Source organism: Lithobates pipiens, unplaced genomic scaffold (assembly GCF_037356315.1).
Source record: "Lithobates pipiens isolate NorthernLeopardFrog02 unplaced genomic scaffold, aLitPip1_a1.2 Scaffold_19, whole genome shotgun sequence".
NCBI lineage: Eukaryota > Metazoa > Chordata > Amphibia > Anura > Ranidae > Lithobates > Lithobates pipiens.
Window position 1 is genome coordinate 8762521 of NW_027507764.1, and position 14269 is coordinate 8776789.

The 14269-nt window shown below is 50.6% G+C and overlaps 1 protein-coding gene across 1 annotated transcript in view; it reads right to left on the reverse strand.

Annotated features, from left to right (window-relative positions):
* The window catches only part of LOC143997900 (uncharacterized), a 122840-nt gene that overhangs the window by 36735 nt on the left and 71836 nt on the right, over positions 1 to 14269 (reverse strand). Inside the window, exon 7 of the mRNA XM_077493722.1 lies at positions 11301 to 12767. Within this exon, the coding sequence (XP_077349848.1) occupies positions 11301 to 12767 (1467 nt within the window). The remainder of the gene's footprint in view (positions 1 to 11300; positions 12768 to 14269) is intronic.

A 14269-nucleotide genomic window follows, 5' to 3' on the forward strand; every position in this document is an offset into this window, starting at 1 on the left:
CGACCAGCACTGTTGTCTCTAGACACAGAGCCTGCTTGCCCTCTTTTATCGGCTCGCGCCTGTCTGCCTCTCCTTGCTGGCCTTCCAGACATGGTAATGGCCTGAAGGGAGTTGGGTAAAACAGCAGTTGGGTAGTGTATATTGTGCTGGAGGCACACAACACCCACTAAGCCCTGCAGATGGCTCTATTAGAGAACAGCAATAAAGGGTAGATACAGGTGTATATTGTGCTGGAGGCACACAACACCCACTAACTCCTGCAGATGCCTTTATTATAGAACACCAGAGAAAAAGGGGTATACTGTACTGGAGGCACACAACACCCACTAAGCCCTGCAGATGGCTCTATTAGAGAACAGCAATAAATGGTAGATACAGGTGTATATTGTGCTGGAGGCACACAACACCCACTAACTCCTGCAGATGCCTTTATTATAGAACACCAGAGATAAAGGGGTATACTGTACTGGAGGCACACAACACCCACTAAGCCTTGCAGATGGCTCTATTAGAGAACAGCAATAAAGGGTAGATACAGGTGTATATTGTGCTGGAGGCACACAACACCCACTAACTCCTGCAGATGCCTTTATTATAGAACACCAGCAATAAAGGGTAAATACAGGTGTATACTGTGCTGTGCTGGAGGCACACACAACTTCCAATAACTCCTGCAGATGGCAGATGGCTCAAATAGAGAAGAGCTATGTAGGTGGATATAGCGGTGTGTACTGGGTACAGAGCACGCAGACAGCACGCACAAGCTCCTAACACTGACTGCAAGCTCTATTATAAAAGATAGATATATCGCTAGCTATATAGGTGAGGTGAATATAGCGGTGTATACTGCGGTCAGGGCACGCAGACAACAACCACTACAGAAGAGCAAGATCAAAAAATCGGCCGATAACGATCGGTGTATACTGTGTTGAAGATACACAGAACACCCACTAACTGCTTCAGACGCCAACACACTACACAAGGCCGCCGCGCTGGCAGCCTTATATAGTGTGGGGCGTGTACTACACAGCCTGAGCTATGATTGGCCACAGGCATCCTGCCTGTGGCCAATCATGGCTCTCCTCGCTGCCGGCGCTGTGATTGGCCAAGCATGCGGGGTCACAGTGCATGCTTGGCCAATCATGAGCCAGCAATGCACTGCGCCATCGCAGTGCATTGAGGGCCGTGAGCGCCACACGAATTTGGCGCGAACGGCCCATAATGTTCGGAATTCGCCGAACGGGCGAACAGCCGATGTTCGAGTCGAACGTATGTTCGACTCGAACACGAAGCTCATCCCTACAGAGTACGTATGGCCTTCGTGACAGACCCAACCAGGAGGTAACCTTTAGCCTACTGACTATGGGCCCTGGCTTTTTCGGGGCTCTATTCTTTGGGAGGTATGTGCCTGGGGGATCTTTGGAGTGGTTTTGCTTTGGATTTTGGTCCATGTCTCCCTGAAACACACAGACTCTGGGGAACTAGACCTGGATAGAGATAAGGGGCCTCTGTGCCCAAACCAGCAATGACTGCTTCAACCCCTTCCTATACTCAGAGACTCTAAGCAGAAGATTATAATCATTTTAAACCAACCTGATGCTGAGGTCTCCTTCTGCTATGTATAATCTGTTTATTAAGGTGTTTTTCTCTCATTGTTTAATGCAGGGGTCTCAAACTGGCGGCCCTCCAGCTGTTGCAAAACTACAAGTCCCATGAGGCATTGCAAGGCTGACAGTTACAAGCATGACTCCCACAGGCAGAGGCATGATGGGACTTGTAGTTTCACAACAGCTGGAGGGCCCCCAGTTTGAGACCCCTGGTTTAATGCCTCATTGTGTGCCTCTTAGGTGTGAATGTCCATTGTCAATTGAGTCACCTATTGTTTCTGTCTGTCTGCTAATCCCCTTGGAGATGTGATAAATATTGTGTCCACTTTACCTCAACTTTATTGAACCATTGTGGGATGTTTATGTTTTTATGTTAATTAAATTACTGTTTAACTCAGTTGCAGCTGGTGCTCCATCGGTCGGGGGGGGGGGGGTTCTGACTCCCCCCCCCCCCCATTGTTCCAGCCAGCCATTGCACTCCATATCTACAACCCCCTCCCCCCGGTATCTGGCTCACCATGTTCGATTCCATCGGCGGTGGCTTCCCCCCTCTTTCTTCGCCATGTCTCGGCCTCCATGTCCCCCCTCCGTCTTCTCCTCCCAGCCAATGCGGTTTTCGGACTCCCAGCCAATGGGGTCTCAGGAGCTGCTTCCTGATCGACCAGGAGGAGAAACAGGAAGACGTTAGCAAATGTCAATTTGCTAATGTCACACAAGTGGGTGGGCTCAGGGCACAGAGCAGTGCTCCCCAAGCCCACCCACTTGAGTGACATTAGCGCCCCTTTTTTAGCCCATGCTTTTTTGAAGCCAATTAGAGCCTCAGGCTCTAATCATGTGCTTAAAAAAAACACCTTTGAAATCAATCCCCCCATGTAGATTAGAGGGCCGGACAGATGGACAGGAGAGGTGGTGCCCGTGCACCGTTACATCAACTTTTTAACCACTTCCCACAAAACAACAAACCTGTACATCGTTTTGAGAAAGTAGTTGTACCCATGCCATTTTTTAGAGCTGGCGGTTAGCTTTTAGGTGATAACAACCGATGTGGCTGAGCAGCCGCTCGGCCATTATCACAAGGACCGGGAGGGAACGTTTCCCCCTGCCCGGGTCCCCCATCCTCCGGGAGACCCGAGCGACCAGCCGGGGCGGGTCCACTGGCTGGCCAGATTCCTGAATAGGGATGAGCCGAACACCCCAGGTTCGGTTCGCACCAGAACTTTCGAACGGAGCGCAAATTCGGGTGAACTTTAGAACCCCATTGAAGTCTATGGGACTCGAACGTTCGAAATAAAAAATGCTAATTTTAATGGCTAATATGCAAGATGTTGTCCTAAAAAGGGTTTGGAGACCTGGCTCCTGCCCCAGGGGACATGGGTCAATGCCTAAAATGTTTTTAAAAATGGCAGTTTTTTTGGGAGCACTGATTTTAATCACAATTAAAGTGAAAAAAAAGTGAAATATTCCTTTAAATATCGTGCCTGGGGGGTGTCTATAGTATGTCTGTGAAGTGCCACGTGTTTCCCGTGTTTAGAACAGTCCCTGCACAAAATGACAACTAAAGGAAAAAAAGTCATTTAAAACTGCTTGCGGTTTTAATGTAATATCTGGTTCCGGTAATATGGGTGAAAATCATTGAGAAAAATGGCATGAGTAGCCCCCCCTGCCCATTACCAGCCCCTTTGGATCTTGTATGGATAATAAGGGGAGCCCCGTACCCCTTATGGTGGCACATGGTGAGAGAGGAGTCCCTCCTCTGCTGACTCAGCTGTTGTGAGTTTCAATCACTTAAGACCCGCCCTATAGTAGATTTACTGCTACATGGCGGCCCTCCTGTGCAGAATCATGTATATATATCTATATATATATATGTGATTCTGCACTTCCGCCTGCAGGGGGCGTGTGCCTTTCACCTGCAGCCCACTTCTGCTTTGATAACTCACAGCAGAAGCCTATCTGCGGGTGCCGGGCACTGGATGTCCTCCGGCACCCGCCAATCGTCGGGCAGAGACACAGGACAGAGCTCCGCCTATGCAAACAATACAGAGTTCTGTTCTGACATGGTAAAGCAGGGAAATAAGTCCATCACTTCCCTTAGTGAAAGCAGTACACAGTACGCATAAACACTGGCTAGGCACACATTTTACCCCTATCACCCTAGATGTTTAACCCCTTCCTAGCCAGTGTCATTAGTTACATAATTACATAGTTAGTAGGGGTGCAACGGATTGTCACCGATCCATGATCCGAACAGGTGACCACGCTCGGATTGGCACCGCGGTCACAGCCTTAGGAAAGGCCGTGGCTTCGGCCTAGCTCCGAAGTGGCAGCCATCTTTCTACACCCAGGCCGTTTACAATGTGATCGCTCCGTCAAATGACAGAGCGATCACTTGTAAACAAACCGGCGTCATGTCATGACACCGATTCCTCTCTCTAATCTGTACAGTGGAGGGGGAGAGATCGGATGGATGCAGCGCTGTGGGCTGCATCTGTAGTGCCCACAGTGCTGCTCTTTGACAGCCTACTCTGCAATACGCTGCCAATACTCTGCAATACCCTGCCAATACTCTGCCAATCCTCTGCAAATACCCTGCCAATACTCTGCCATACTCTGCCATACCCTGCCAATACTCTACCATACTCTGCCATACCCTGCCAATACTCTGCCAATATCCTGCCAATACTCTGCCATACCCTGTAATACTCTGTCATACCCAGCCATACTCTGCCATACCCAGCCATACTCTGTCATACCCAGCCATGCTCAGCCGTACCCAGCCATGTTCAGCCAATATTACAGTGGGGGAGATTGTGGATATTACAGTGGGGACTATATGGTGGTGGAATTTTCACAGGTTTTTGCAAATTCAATTATTATTTGCTGATCCGAAAAATGATCCGATCCGTGACTCTGATCCGAGGAACGATCCGATCCGTGAGTTTTTTGATCCGTTGCACCCCTAATAGTTAGTAAGGTTGAACAAAGACACCAGTCCATCCAGTTCAACCCGGTTAGTTCAGTGACAGTGCATATTTTTAGCACTGATCACTGTATTAGTGTCAGTGGTTCCTGCAAAGTGTCAGTTAGTGTCAGACTGTCTGCCGCAATATCACAGTCGTTGTTAAGTCATTGATCGCCATCATTACTAGTATAAAAAAAATAAAAAATTTCATAAATCTATCCCGTAGTTTGTAGACGCAATAACCTTTGTGCAAACCAATCAATATACGCTTATTGGGATTTTTTTTTTTTTTTTTACCAAAAACATGTAGCAGAATACATATCAGCCTATACTTATGAAGAAATGACTGGTAACTTGGTCTGTCTAGGGTGCTACAGTACATAGGGTTGAGTGAGGTACAGTCTGCCATTCTATAAGGAGTGGTATCGGTCCACAATACATAGGGTTGAGGTGCACTACTGCTGACCGCTGCCCTATACTGCAGCAGTCCTTCATCGGTATAGGGACTGATGTACAGTCTGCTAATCACTCACACACAACCTACTTGGTCCACAAAGGTCCTTATAAGGACTGGTAAGGTATAGGGTATTACAGTACATAGGGTTGAGTGAGGTACAGTCTGCCATTCTATAAGGACTGGTATCGGTCCACAATACATAGGGTTGAGGTGCACTACTGCTGACCGCTGCCCTATACTGCAGCAGTCCTTCATCGGTATAGGGACTGAGAGTTTTGTCACAGGGTCATTTAAAAAATGACAGGCAGAGGAAAAGGCAGGCTCTTCCGCAGGGGTGGTAGGGGTAGGGCAGGAGCAACAGGCTTTAGCCAAAGTGGGAAGTTGCAGAAGGTGCGTTCAATTACTTTAAAGGACGCACCAGACTTGGTTGAGTGGCTCACTCAGCCTTACTCTTCTGCACCCTCCTCATCCTCTCGATCTGCACCCTCTTCTTCACTCTCTGCTATGTGCACCCCCAAAGACACTACCACCAACAACAAACCACCACCACCACCACCACCACCACATACCTTCCGCTTGAGTCACAGGAATTATTTTCCGATCCATATCAAGACATTTCTGATGCGCAGCCACTCTTGGTATTGGATCAGGAAGAGGAGGTAGCAACAACCGCTACTCAGCAGTCTGACGACAGTACCCAGATCAGCCCAAGGAGGAGGTTGGTCCCCGGTGTTGCTGCCTACTCCGAGATCTCTACTTATAGCGGTGGGGAAGGTGACGTTGATGATGACATGTCTAGGGATGTCACGTGGGTGCCCACAAGAGAGGAAGAGGAGGGGAGTTCAGAGGGAGATATGGACCAGCAGATAGGAAGGAGAAGCAGCAATAACTTACATTGCACAGGAGGGACAAAGCAGACTGCAAATGTATCAGGAGCGAGTCATCGACCATGTACGGTCACATCTGGCGCTCACAGGACACCGGCACATGGCTCCGCAATGTGGGCTTTTTTTAACGTGTCCGCTGCTGACAATAGCGTTGCCATCTGCAATCTTTGCAGTCAACGCATTAGTCGCGGTAAGCCCAACACTCACCTAGGGACGACCGCCTTAAGAAGGCACATGAGCAGCCATCACCGAGCCCAGTGGGAGCAACGGAACACACAAAGCCACACTCCAGGCTCTCACCGTCCAGCCTCGTCTTCTACTTCTCCTTCTCCTCTCTTCTCACAATTGTCCTCCACTCCACCTTCCATCACGCCAAGCTCAAGTTTTTCTGCAAAAAGGCAGGCTTCCGTGGGCCTAATGTTCGAGCGTAAAAAAATGATGACGCCGGATAACCCTCTTGCCCAACGGTTGACGGCTGGCTTGTCAGAACTCATAGCCCGCCAACTACTGCCATATAAACTGGTGGACTCAGAGGCCTTTCGCAAATTTGTGGCAATTGGAACACCACAATGGAAGGTCCCAGGAAGGAAGTATTTCTCACAGAAGGGCATCCCAGAGCTATATGGCCATGTTCAGCGGCAAGTGAATGTATCTCTGGCACACAGTGTCAGTGCCAAGATACATCTGACCACAGACACGTGGTCTAGCAAACACGGGCAGGGAAGGCCGTCAAGCATGTAACCCGTGGCACCCGTGTAGATTTGGTTTTACCGCCACGGATTGCATGCAGGGCTGACTCTTCTTCTCCTCCTCCTCCTACTCAATCCTCCTCCCTCTCCTCCTCAGCTGACTCCTCCTTTTCCGCTGCTAGCGTCTCTTCCGCTGCGCCGTCCAAGCTCCCCAGAACCTATTCGACATGCCAGGTGAGACGTTGCCATGCCGCGTCTGTTGTGCCTGGAAGCCAAGAGCCACACTGTCCTTTCAGCTTTGCGTTCACAGGCAGATCAGTGGCTAACACCGCTCAATTTGACAGTTGGTAAAGTGGTGTGTGACAACGGTGCCAATCTGCTTAGCGCATTGAAACAGGGCAAAATCACGCACGTGCCATGCATGGCACACGTCTTAAACTTGGTCGTGCAGCGATTTCATGTCAAATACCCTGGGGTCCAGGACATCTTGCGGCAGGCAAGGAAAATCTCGGCCCATTTTAGAAGATCTTACACGGCCATGGTTCGCCTTGCTGACATTCAGCGGCGACACAATCTGCCGGTCAGACGTCTTATTTGCGATTGCCCGACGCGATGGAACTCAACCTTCTATATGCTTGATAGGCTGCTCCAGCAGAAACGTGCAGTTAACGTCTACCTGTATGAACTCTGCGGCAGAACCGGTTCTGGGGAGCTGGGTTTTTTTTCACCGCCCCAGTGGCTGCTCATGCGCGATGCATGCAGACTTCTGCGCCCATTTGAGGAGATCACCAAATTGATCAGTCGCAGCCATGGCACCATCAGTGACATGGTACCTTATGCCTTCTTTATGGAGCGTGCATTGCGTTGTGTCATTGATCAAGCTGTGGAGGAGCAGGAGCGGGAAGATGAGGAAGTCGCAATGCTGGATGAATTCCCAGGGCGGGCTACTCTATCTGAGACAAGTCAACAACAGGAGTCTGAAGAGGAGTCAGAGGAGGATGGTGCCGGGGCAGATGAGGAGGAGCAAGAAGAGCATGCTTTAAACCTTTCTGGGATCCCTGTTGTGCGTGGATGGGGAGAGGAGAATGAAGAGGACGACATTATCCTGGATGATGAGCAGGAGCCAGGCCACCACACCGCTTCCACTTTAGTGCAAATGGGGGCCTTCATGCTCCAGTGTTTTAATAGGGACCCCCGTATAAAAAGCATAAGGGTCAAGGACCAGTACTGGGTGGCAACGTACTTAGACCCCTGGTACAAAAACAAAATGGCGGAAATGTTACCGCCGTCACAGAGGGCTGTCAGAATGCAGCACTTCCAGGCCTTGCTTCGAGAAATGCTGCATTCTGCTTTTGCGTGCGCTGGCAGAGGAGCAATTCCCACTCCCAGAGAAGGAGTTGTGGGTACCAATCCAACAGCGCCTGCAAGAAGAGGCCGGTTTGAAGATGTGTTGGTGACTTCGGATATGAGGTCATTCTTTCAGCCGACCCATCGACAGGTGTCATCCAGATCCAGCATCAGGGAACGCCTAGACCGTCAGGTGTCCGACTACATCGGGTTAACGGCCAATGTGGACGCTCTGAGGAGTGATGAACCCCTGGACTACTGGGTGGGCAGGCTTGACCTCTGGCCAGAGCTTGCCCAATTTGCAATAGAACTGTTGGTTTGCCTGTCCGAAAGGACGTTCAGTGCAGCAGGGGGGATCGTGACCGATAAGCGTACTCGCCTAGCTCACGACAGTGTTAACTACCTCACATTTCTAAAAATGAATGAGGCATGGATCTCGGAGGAATTCAACACATGTGACCAGTAGGCCATGTATATGTCTATAAACAATTTTTTTAATCGAGCACAGAGACCTTCTTTCTTCATTTGGCTCACTTCCTTGTCCAAAAAAAGACACCGTACTATATGCCCGTACCCTCCTCTTTGAAGAGGTTGAGCGGTGTCATATTTCTACTGGGGCTGCTTATTATGAGGGGCTCCCACCATCCCTGTGCTGTGCTGACTTCCTCCTGGGGCTGTACCTCTGCTGTGCATATTTTGAGGTGCTCCCACCATCCCTGTGCTATGCTCATTATGAGGGGCTCCCACCATCCCTGTGCTATGCTGACTTCCTCCTGGGGCTGCTTACAGTGCAGGTGTCAGTGCTGTATATCACGTTGCTGATGTCAGTGCTCTCTATCATGGTGCTGCTGTCAGTGCTGTATATCATGGTGCTGGTGTGAGTGCTTTATGTCACGCTGCTGATGTCAGTGCTCTCTATCACGGTGCTGCTGTCAGTGCTGTATATCACGGTGCTGGTGTGAGTGCTTTATGTCACGCTGCTGATGTCAGTGCTCTCTATCATGGTGCTGGTGTCAGATGACTCTATCACGGTGCAGGTGTCATTGCTGTATGTCACGCTGCTGATGTCAGTGCTCTCTATCACGGTGCTGGTGTCAGATGACTCTATCACGGTGCATGTGTCATTGCTGTATGTCACGCTGCTGGTGATCATCTCCTGCACCCTCTTCTTTGCCTACCCTGGTCCCTGACCTTCCCTCTCCTCCATTGCCTTCATGGGCTCCACAGTGCTGAATTGTCACAACAATTTCCCATATAAAAAAAGAATGCTTGTAGTTGTCGATCCCAGATTCACCTCATACATGTGTTATGTCATTGGCCATGTGGTGGGACTATGTTTGCACAGCTATTAATTATTTTGTGGCTGCAAATTTGACCTGTAGGTTTGCGAAGTTCGCCTCCCATTGAAGTCAATGGGGCCCGCCGCGAACGTTCCGGTTCGCAAACTATCGGCCGCGTTCGCGGTCCGCGTTCGCGAAACGTCCCGTCGGAAGTTCGTTCATCACTAGTCAGTTCCCCCCAGCATCAGTTAGTGTCAGATCGTCCGCCGCACTACCACAGTGCCATTATAAGTCGCTGATCTCCACCATTAGTAGTATAAAAAAATAAAAGTTTATATATATATATATATATTAGGGATGCACCGAATGGGTTTTTTGGTGCCGAAACCGATACCGAAAATGAAAAATACACTAGGCCGAAAACCGAAACCGATACCGAAACAGCACCGATACCGAAAATGACTGTTTTTTTTTTTTTAACCAAAGTGAAGTTTATTGAGCATAAAAGAAAAAACATGACATTACAATACTCAAACAAAAATGAGGCGCAACAGGCGCCTCACACCATGAAAAGGGATACACTCCATGTTCGAAGTGACAGGTAGAGAAACACAGCGTAAACAAAAATCATGAATACGGGTAATACATGTATACACATAGTAAAGTGCCCATACAGAGTTGGTAGAGAGGATTGTTGCCACCCCCCAATATACATCATCTACCCAGTGCAGCTAAGGGGAGTATCCAGCCACACATCCCATATTTTATGGAACTTGGCAGGGCACCCTCGGTTGGAATAAATAAGTCTTTTGTAGGGTATAGTCTGATTAACAGCTCTCTTCCACTGCTGGAGGGTCGGGGGGTCTGGTCTGAGCCACAGTCGGGCAATCTGCATTCTAGCCGCGAAAAGAGCCTCTTGTAAAAGTATCCTAAGGTATTTACTTTCGTCCTGAAGGGGGAGAAGGCCGAGGATACACTGTCGTGGGCAAAGTGTGAGGGGGGACCCCATATGGTCGTGCAGGAATTGGATTATTTGAGCCCAATACCTCTGAATGGGGGGACAAGTCCAGATGAGGTGATAGAACGTACTGGCTGGGTCGCCGCAGCGGGGGCATGCAGGATCAAGACCGGGTTTGTACTTAGCCAACCTTCCCGGGGTGACATAGGAGCGATGGAGTATATACAGGTGAGTCAGCCTATCCGACAGTCTGGGGGAGACCTCCGTCGACACCGACAGCATCTCACCCCAGTGCTCGTCTTCTATCGGTCCAATGTCAGCCTCCCATCTAGGTTTAAGACTATAAGCATGGGCCGTAGCCCGAGGAGTGAGGAGGTGTGCATAAACGGTGGAGGTAAGTTTATACGAATCACTGCCAAGAGCCAGGCTCGCCAGGGGGGTACGCACCAGAATCGGGGGCGCAGTACCAAACTGAGTTTGCAGTGCATGACGGACCTGCAGGTAGCGGAAAAACAGATGGTTCGGGAGGCCAAACTCATCCTTGAGAGCCTGAAAAGTCTTAACACCGTGACTCGCATAAAATTGAGACAGGTATATGACCCCTTTACATATCCATATTGTGTCCCAGAGAGGTGTATGTGCATGCAAGGGGGGGGCCCCAGATCTGGACTGCACCACCCGCCACAATCGGCAGTGGTGCGCAATCATAGTGTGCTTATAAGACAGGTAGGGGACAGCTCTATGCCTGCAAAAGAGTATTTGGAAGGGATGCGCAATGACATCTGTAATCACGGCACACACCAGGAGGGAGTACCTTAGTTTGTCATACGTGTTCAAATAATAAAAGTGGGAAAGCTGGGAGGCCAAGTAGTACAGCTCCAGGTCGGGGAGGGCAGCGCCGCCAAGACGAACCGGACACTTGAGGGTCTGCCAGGCCAACTTATGCCTGGAAGAGCCCCATACAAAGGAGTTGAGAATCGATTCCATATCACGGAACAGTCGCGACGGTATATGAAGTGGGGCATGCCAAAAAATGTAAAGGAGTTTAGGGAGTAGAATCATTTTAACGAGACCCAGGCGGCCCATGACCCCGAGGGGGAGCCTGGACCACACCTGGGTCTTCCGTTTCAAAAGGGGGTAAAGGGGCTCAAGGTTGAGGCCAACATAGTCCGCGGGGGAGCGAGAGCAGTGTACACCAAGGTATTTAATGCGGTCCGTACACTCGAGAGGTAATAAGGCCTGCGCCCTAGTGGGGGCTGTGATATCGATGGGGAGAATTTGGGACTTGGACCAATTTATGCGGAGGCCCGAAAAAGCACCGAAGCTGCGAACCACCTCCAAAACCGCCGCCAGGGAGGGGCCAGCGTCCTCCAAATATAGCAACATATCATCCGCATAGAGGCTGATAACCTCCGATAACTGACCCACGCGGAGGCCGCGGATACCCGGGTGCGCTCTGATGGCAATCGCCAGGGGCTCCACCGCCAATGCATACAACATGGGCGAAATGGGGCAGCCCTGTCGCGTGCCAGTCGCCAGGGAAAAAGGGCTGGAGATCTGGCCATTGACAAGAACTCGGGCAGTGGGGGCCTGGTAAAGAAGCTGTATCCAACGCACAAATTTAGGGCCAAAGCCAAAACTGTGCAAGCATTCCCACAAATACCCCCACTCCACCGAGTCGAACGCCTTAGCAGCATCCAAACTAACAACAACCCTAGAGCCAATATTGTCGTGAGAAGCCTGTAGGTTCATAAACAGTCGTCTTAGGTTAAAGGCAGTATTTTTCCTGGGCATGAAGCCTGTCTGATCCGTGTGTATGAGATGGAGTATTACCTTGTTGAGTCTGAGAGCAAGAATTTTGGCCAGAATTTTAACATCCAGCTGTAGGAGCGAGATGGGTCTGTATGATTCGGGGGAGAGGGGGTCCTTACCCGGCTTGGGAATAAGGACAAGCAGCGCTTCGTTCATGGAGCGAGGGAGTACGCCGGTATCAAATATGTGGGTGTATAGCAGATGGAGCTTGGGGATCAGGGCCTCTTGAAACTGGGTGTAAAACTCCCGAGGAAGGCCATCTGAGCCTGGGGCCTTAGAAGGTGGCAAGCAAGCTATCGCTTCTGCTATACACTCCTCTGTGATGGGAGCCTCCAGAATCTCCACCTGGGAGTCCGTGAGAACCGGGAAGTCAACCGTCTGCAGCAGGGCACGCAAGTCGTCCAAGGAGCCATCAGCTTCAGAGGTATATAATTCGGCATAAAAGCGCCGAAACTCCTGAGCCACCTCCTGTGGATCCGACAGCGTGACTCCCGCCGCAGACAGGAGCTGCACCACAACCGGAGGGCTGTGGTCCAGATGTGCCATGTGGGCCAGCAGTTTCCCAGCCCTCTCTCCATATTCATAAACTCTTTGCTTGCTGAAAAAGACCTTCCTCTCCGCCCCAGCCAGGTGCAGCTGATCGGTGAGTCTAGACTGTAGTCTCAGTTTAGAGGAGTTGGAGGGAGTGGGATGCGCAAGAAACGCGCTCTCCAGCTCCCCCAGCAACTCCTCGGCCTGCTGCAACGCCAGTCCCGAGGATTTCTTAAACTGATTAACACGAGTAGACATAAACATGCGGGCGTGCAGTTTAAAAGCTTCCCAGACCAGCCCAAACGGTGCAGAGTCCATATTAGTCCGAAAATAATGAATCCACTCCCTCTGAACGGCCTCCAGATCAGGAAGGACCGTCAGCCAGAACGGGTTCAACCTCCACAGGCGGGATACCGAAGCGGAGGGTAGACGAAACCGGGCCCAGCAAGGTGAGTGATCGGACAAGACCCTAGTCCCAATCCCAGCATCCAAAAAGCAGGGAAGCAGGGTAGGGGAACACAGGATCAGGTCTATCCTGGACATTGCATCATGCGCTGGCGTGAAGCAGGAGTACTCCCTACGGGTGGGATAACTATACCTCCACACGTCTGTCAAGGCAAACTCGGCAAGAAAATTGCCGAATCTAGTCCGACCCGAGGGAGAAGAGGGACCAGGGGAGCGGGTAAGTCTATCCAGGGCAGGGGACACTACAGAATTAAAATCACCCAGCCATAGAGTCGGCAGAGAGGGATGTTGCAGCATAAAATCAATTCCCTGCTGGAGGGCCTCAAATTGAAAAGGTGGGGGAATGTAGAAGGCTAACAACAAAAATTCAAGACCCCCGATCGTGACATGCAAAAATAGAAAGCGACCCCGTCTATCGGATTGTAAATCATGTAGGCGAAATTGGACAGATTTGGCCACCAGGACAGCAACACCACTAGAATTGTTAGTATAGGGAGCATGATACATCCATCCCACCCACGGTTTTTTAAGGGATAACTGCAGCTGGCCCGTGATATGCGTCTCAGTCAGAACCATTACATCAGCCCGTAACTGTTTAAGGTGGGATAGCACCGCAACCCTCTTTGATCTCTCCCGCAGGCCACGCACATTCCACGTGACTACCTTAAGGGTCGCCATAGCAAATGAAAGGCACAGTGCAGGATAATGAAACAAGTGGTACCCAGAGTGCCCCAGCCACCCGCCCGTGGGAGCCCCCGCGAGGGGCGGCATACAGGGTGAGTACACCACCACCACCCATCACGGGGGCTATCCCCAGAATACAAACACATACCAGAGGTAGCACAGGCAATACATGAGATACATGAACAGGTAGCAGAGTATCTGTCAGACATGGATTGGTAAATTCAAACAGAAAAAAAACATGGTGTGTTAGCAACAAACAAGAACTGAAAAAAACAAAGAATAACAGTACAGTGCCTACACTGGACCGGCAGGGCAAACCAAGTGCACAGTAGCCCGCAAAACATAGGGGAACTGAGGCCGGCCAGGGAAACATTTCTTGAAATGGCAGTGGGGAGTGCGCCCGGCCACCATGGGTAGCAGGAGAGGCGTCCAGGAGCGTAGAGCATATGTGACCGGGCACCTTCCCAGCCGGGATTGGGGGCGAACAGAAGTCAACTGTGCAGTGCGGCCGGGTAGGAGGGTTCGGCATGGAAGGGTCTTCGCCAAACACGGTGTCCATGTCCCCGGCTGCAATAATGTTTGTGGGACGA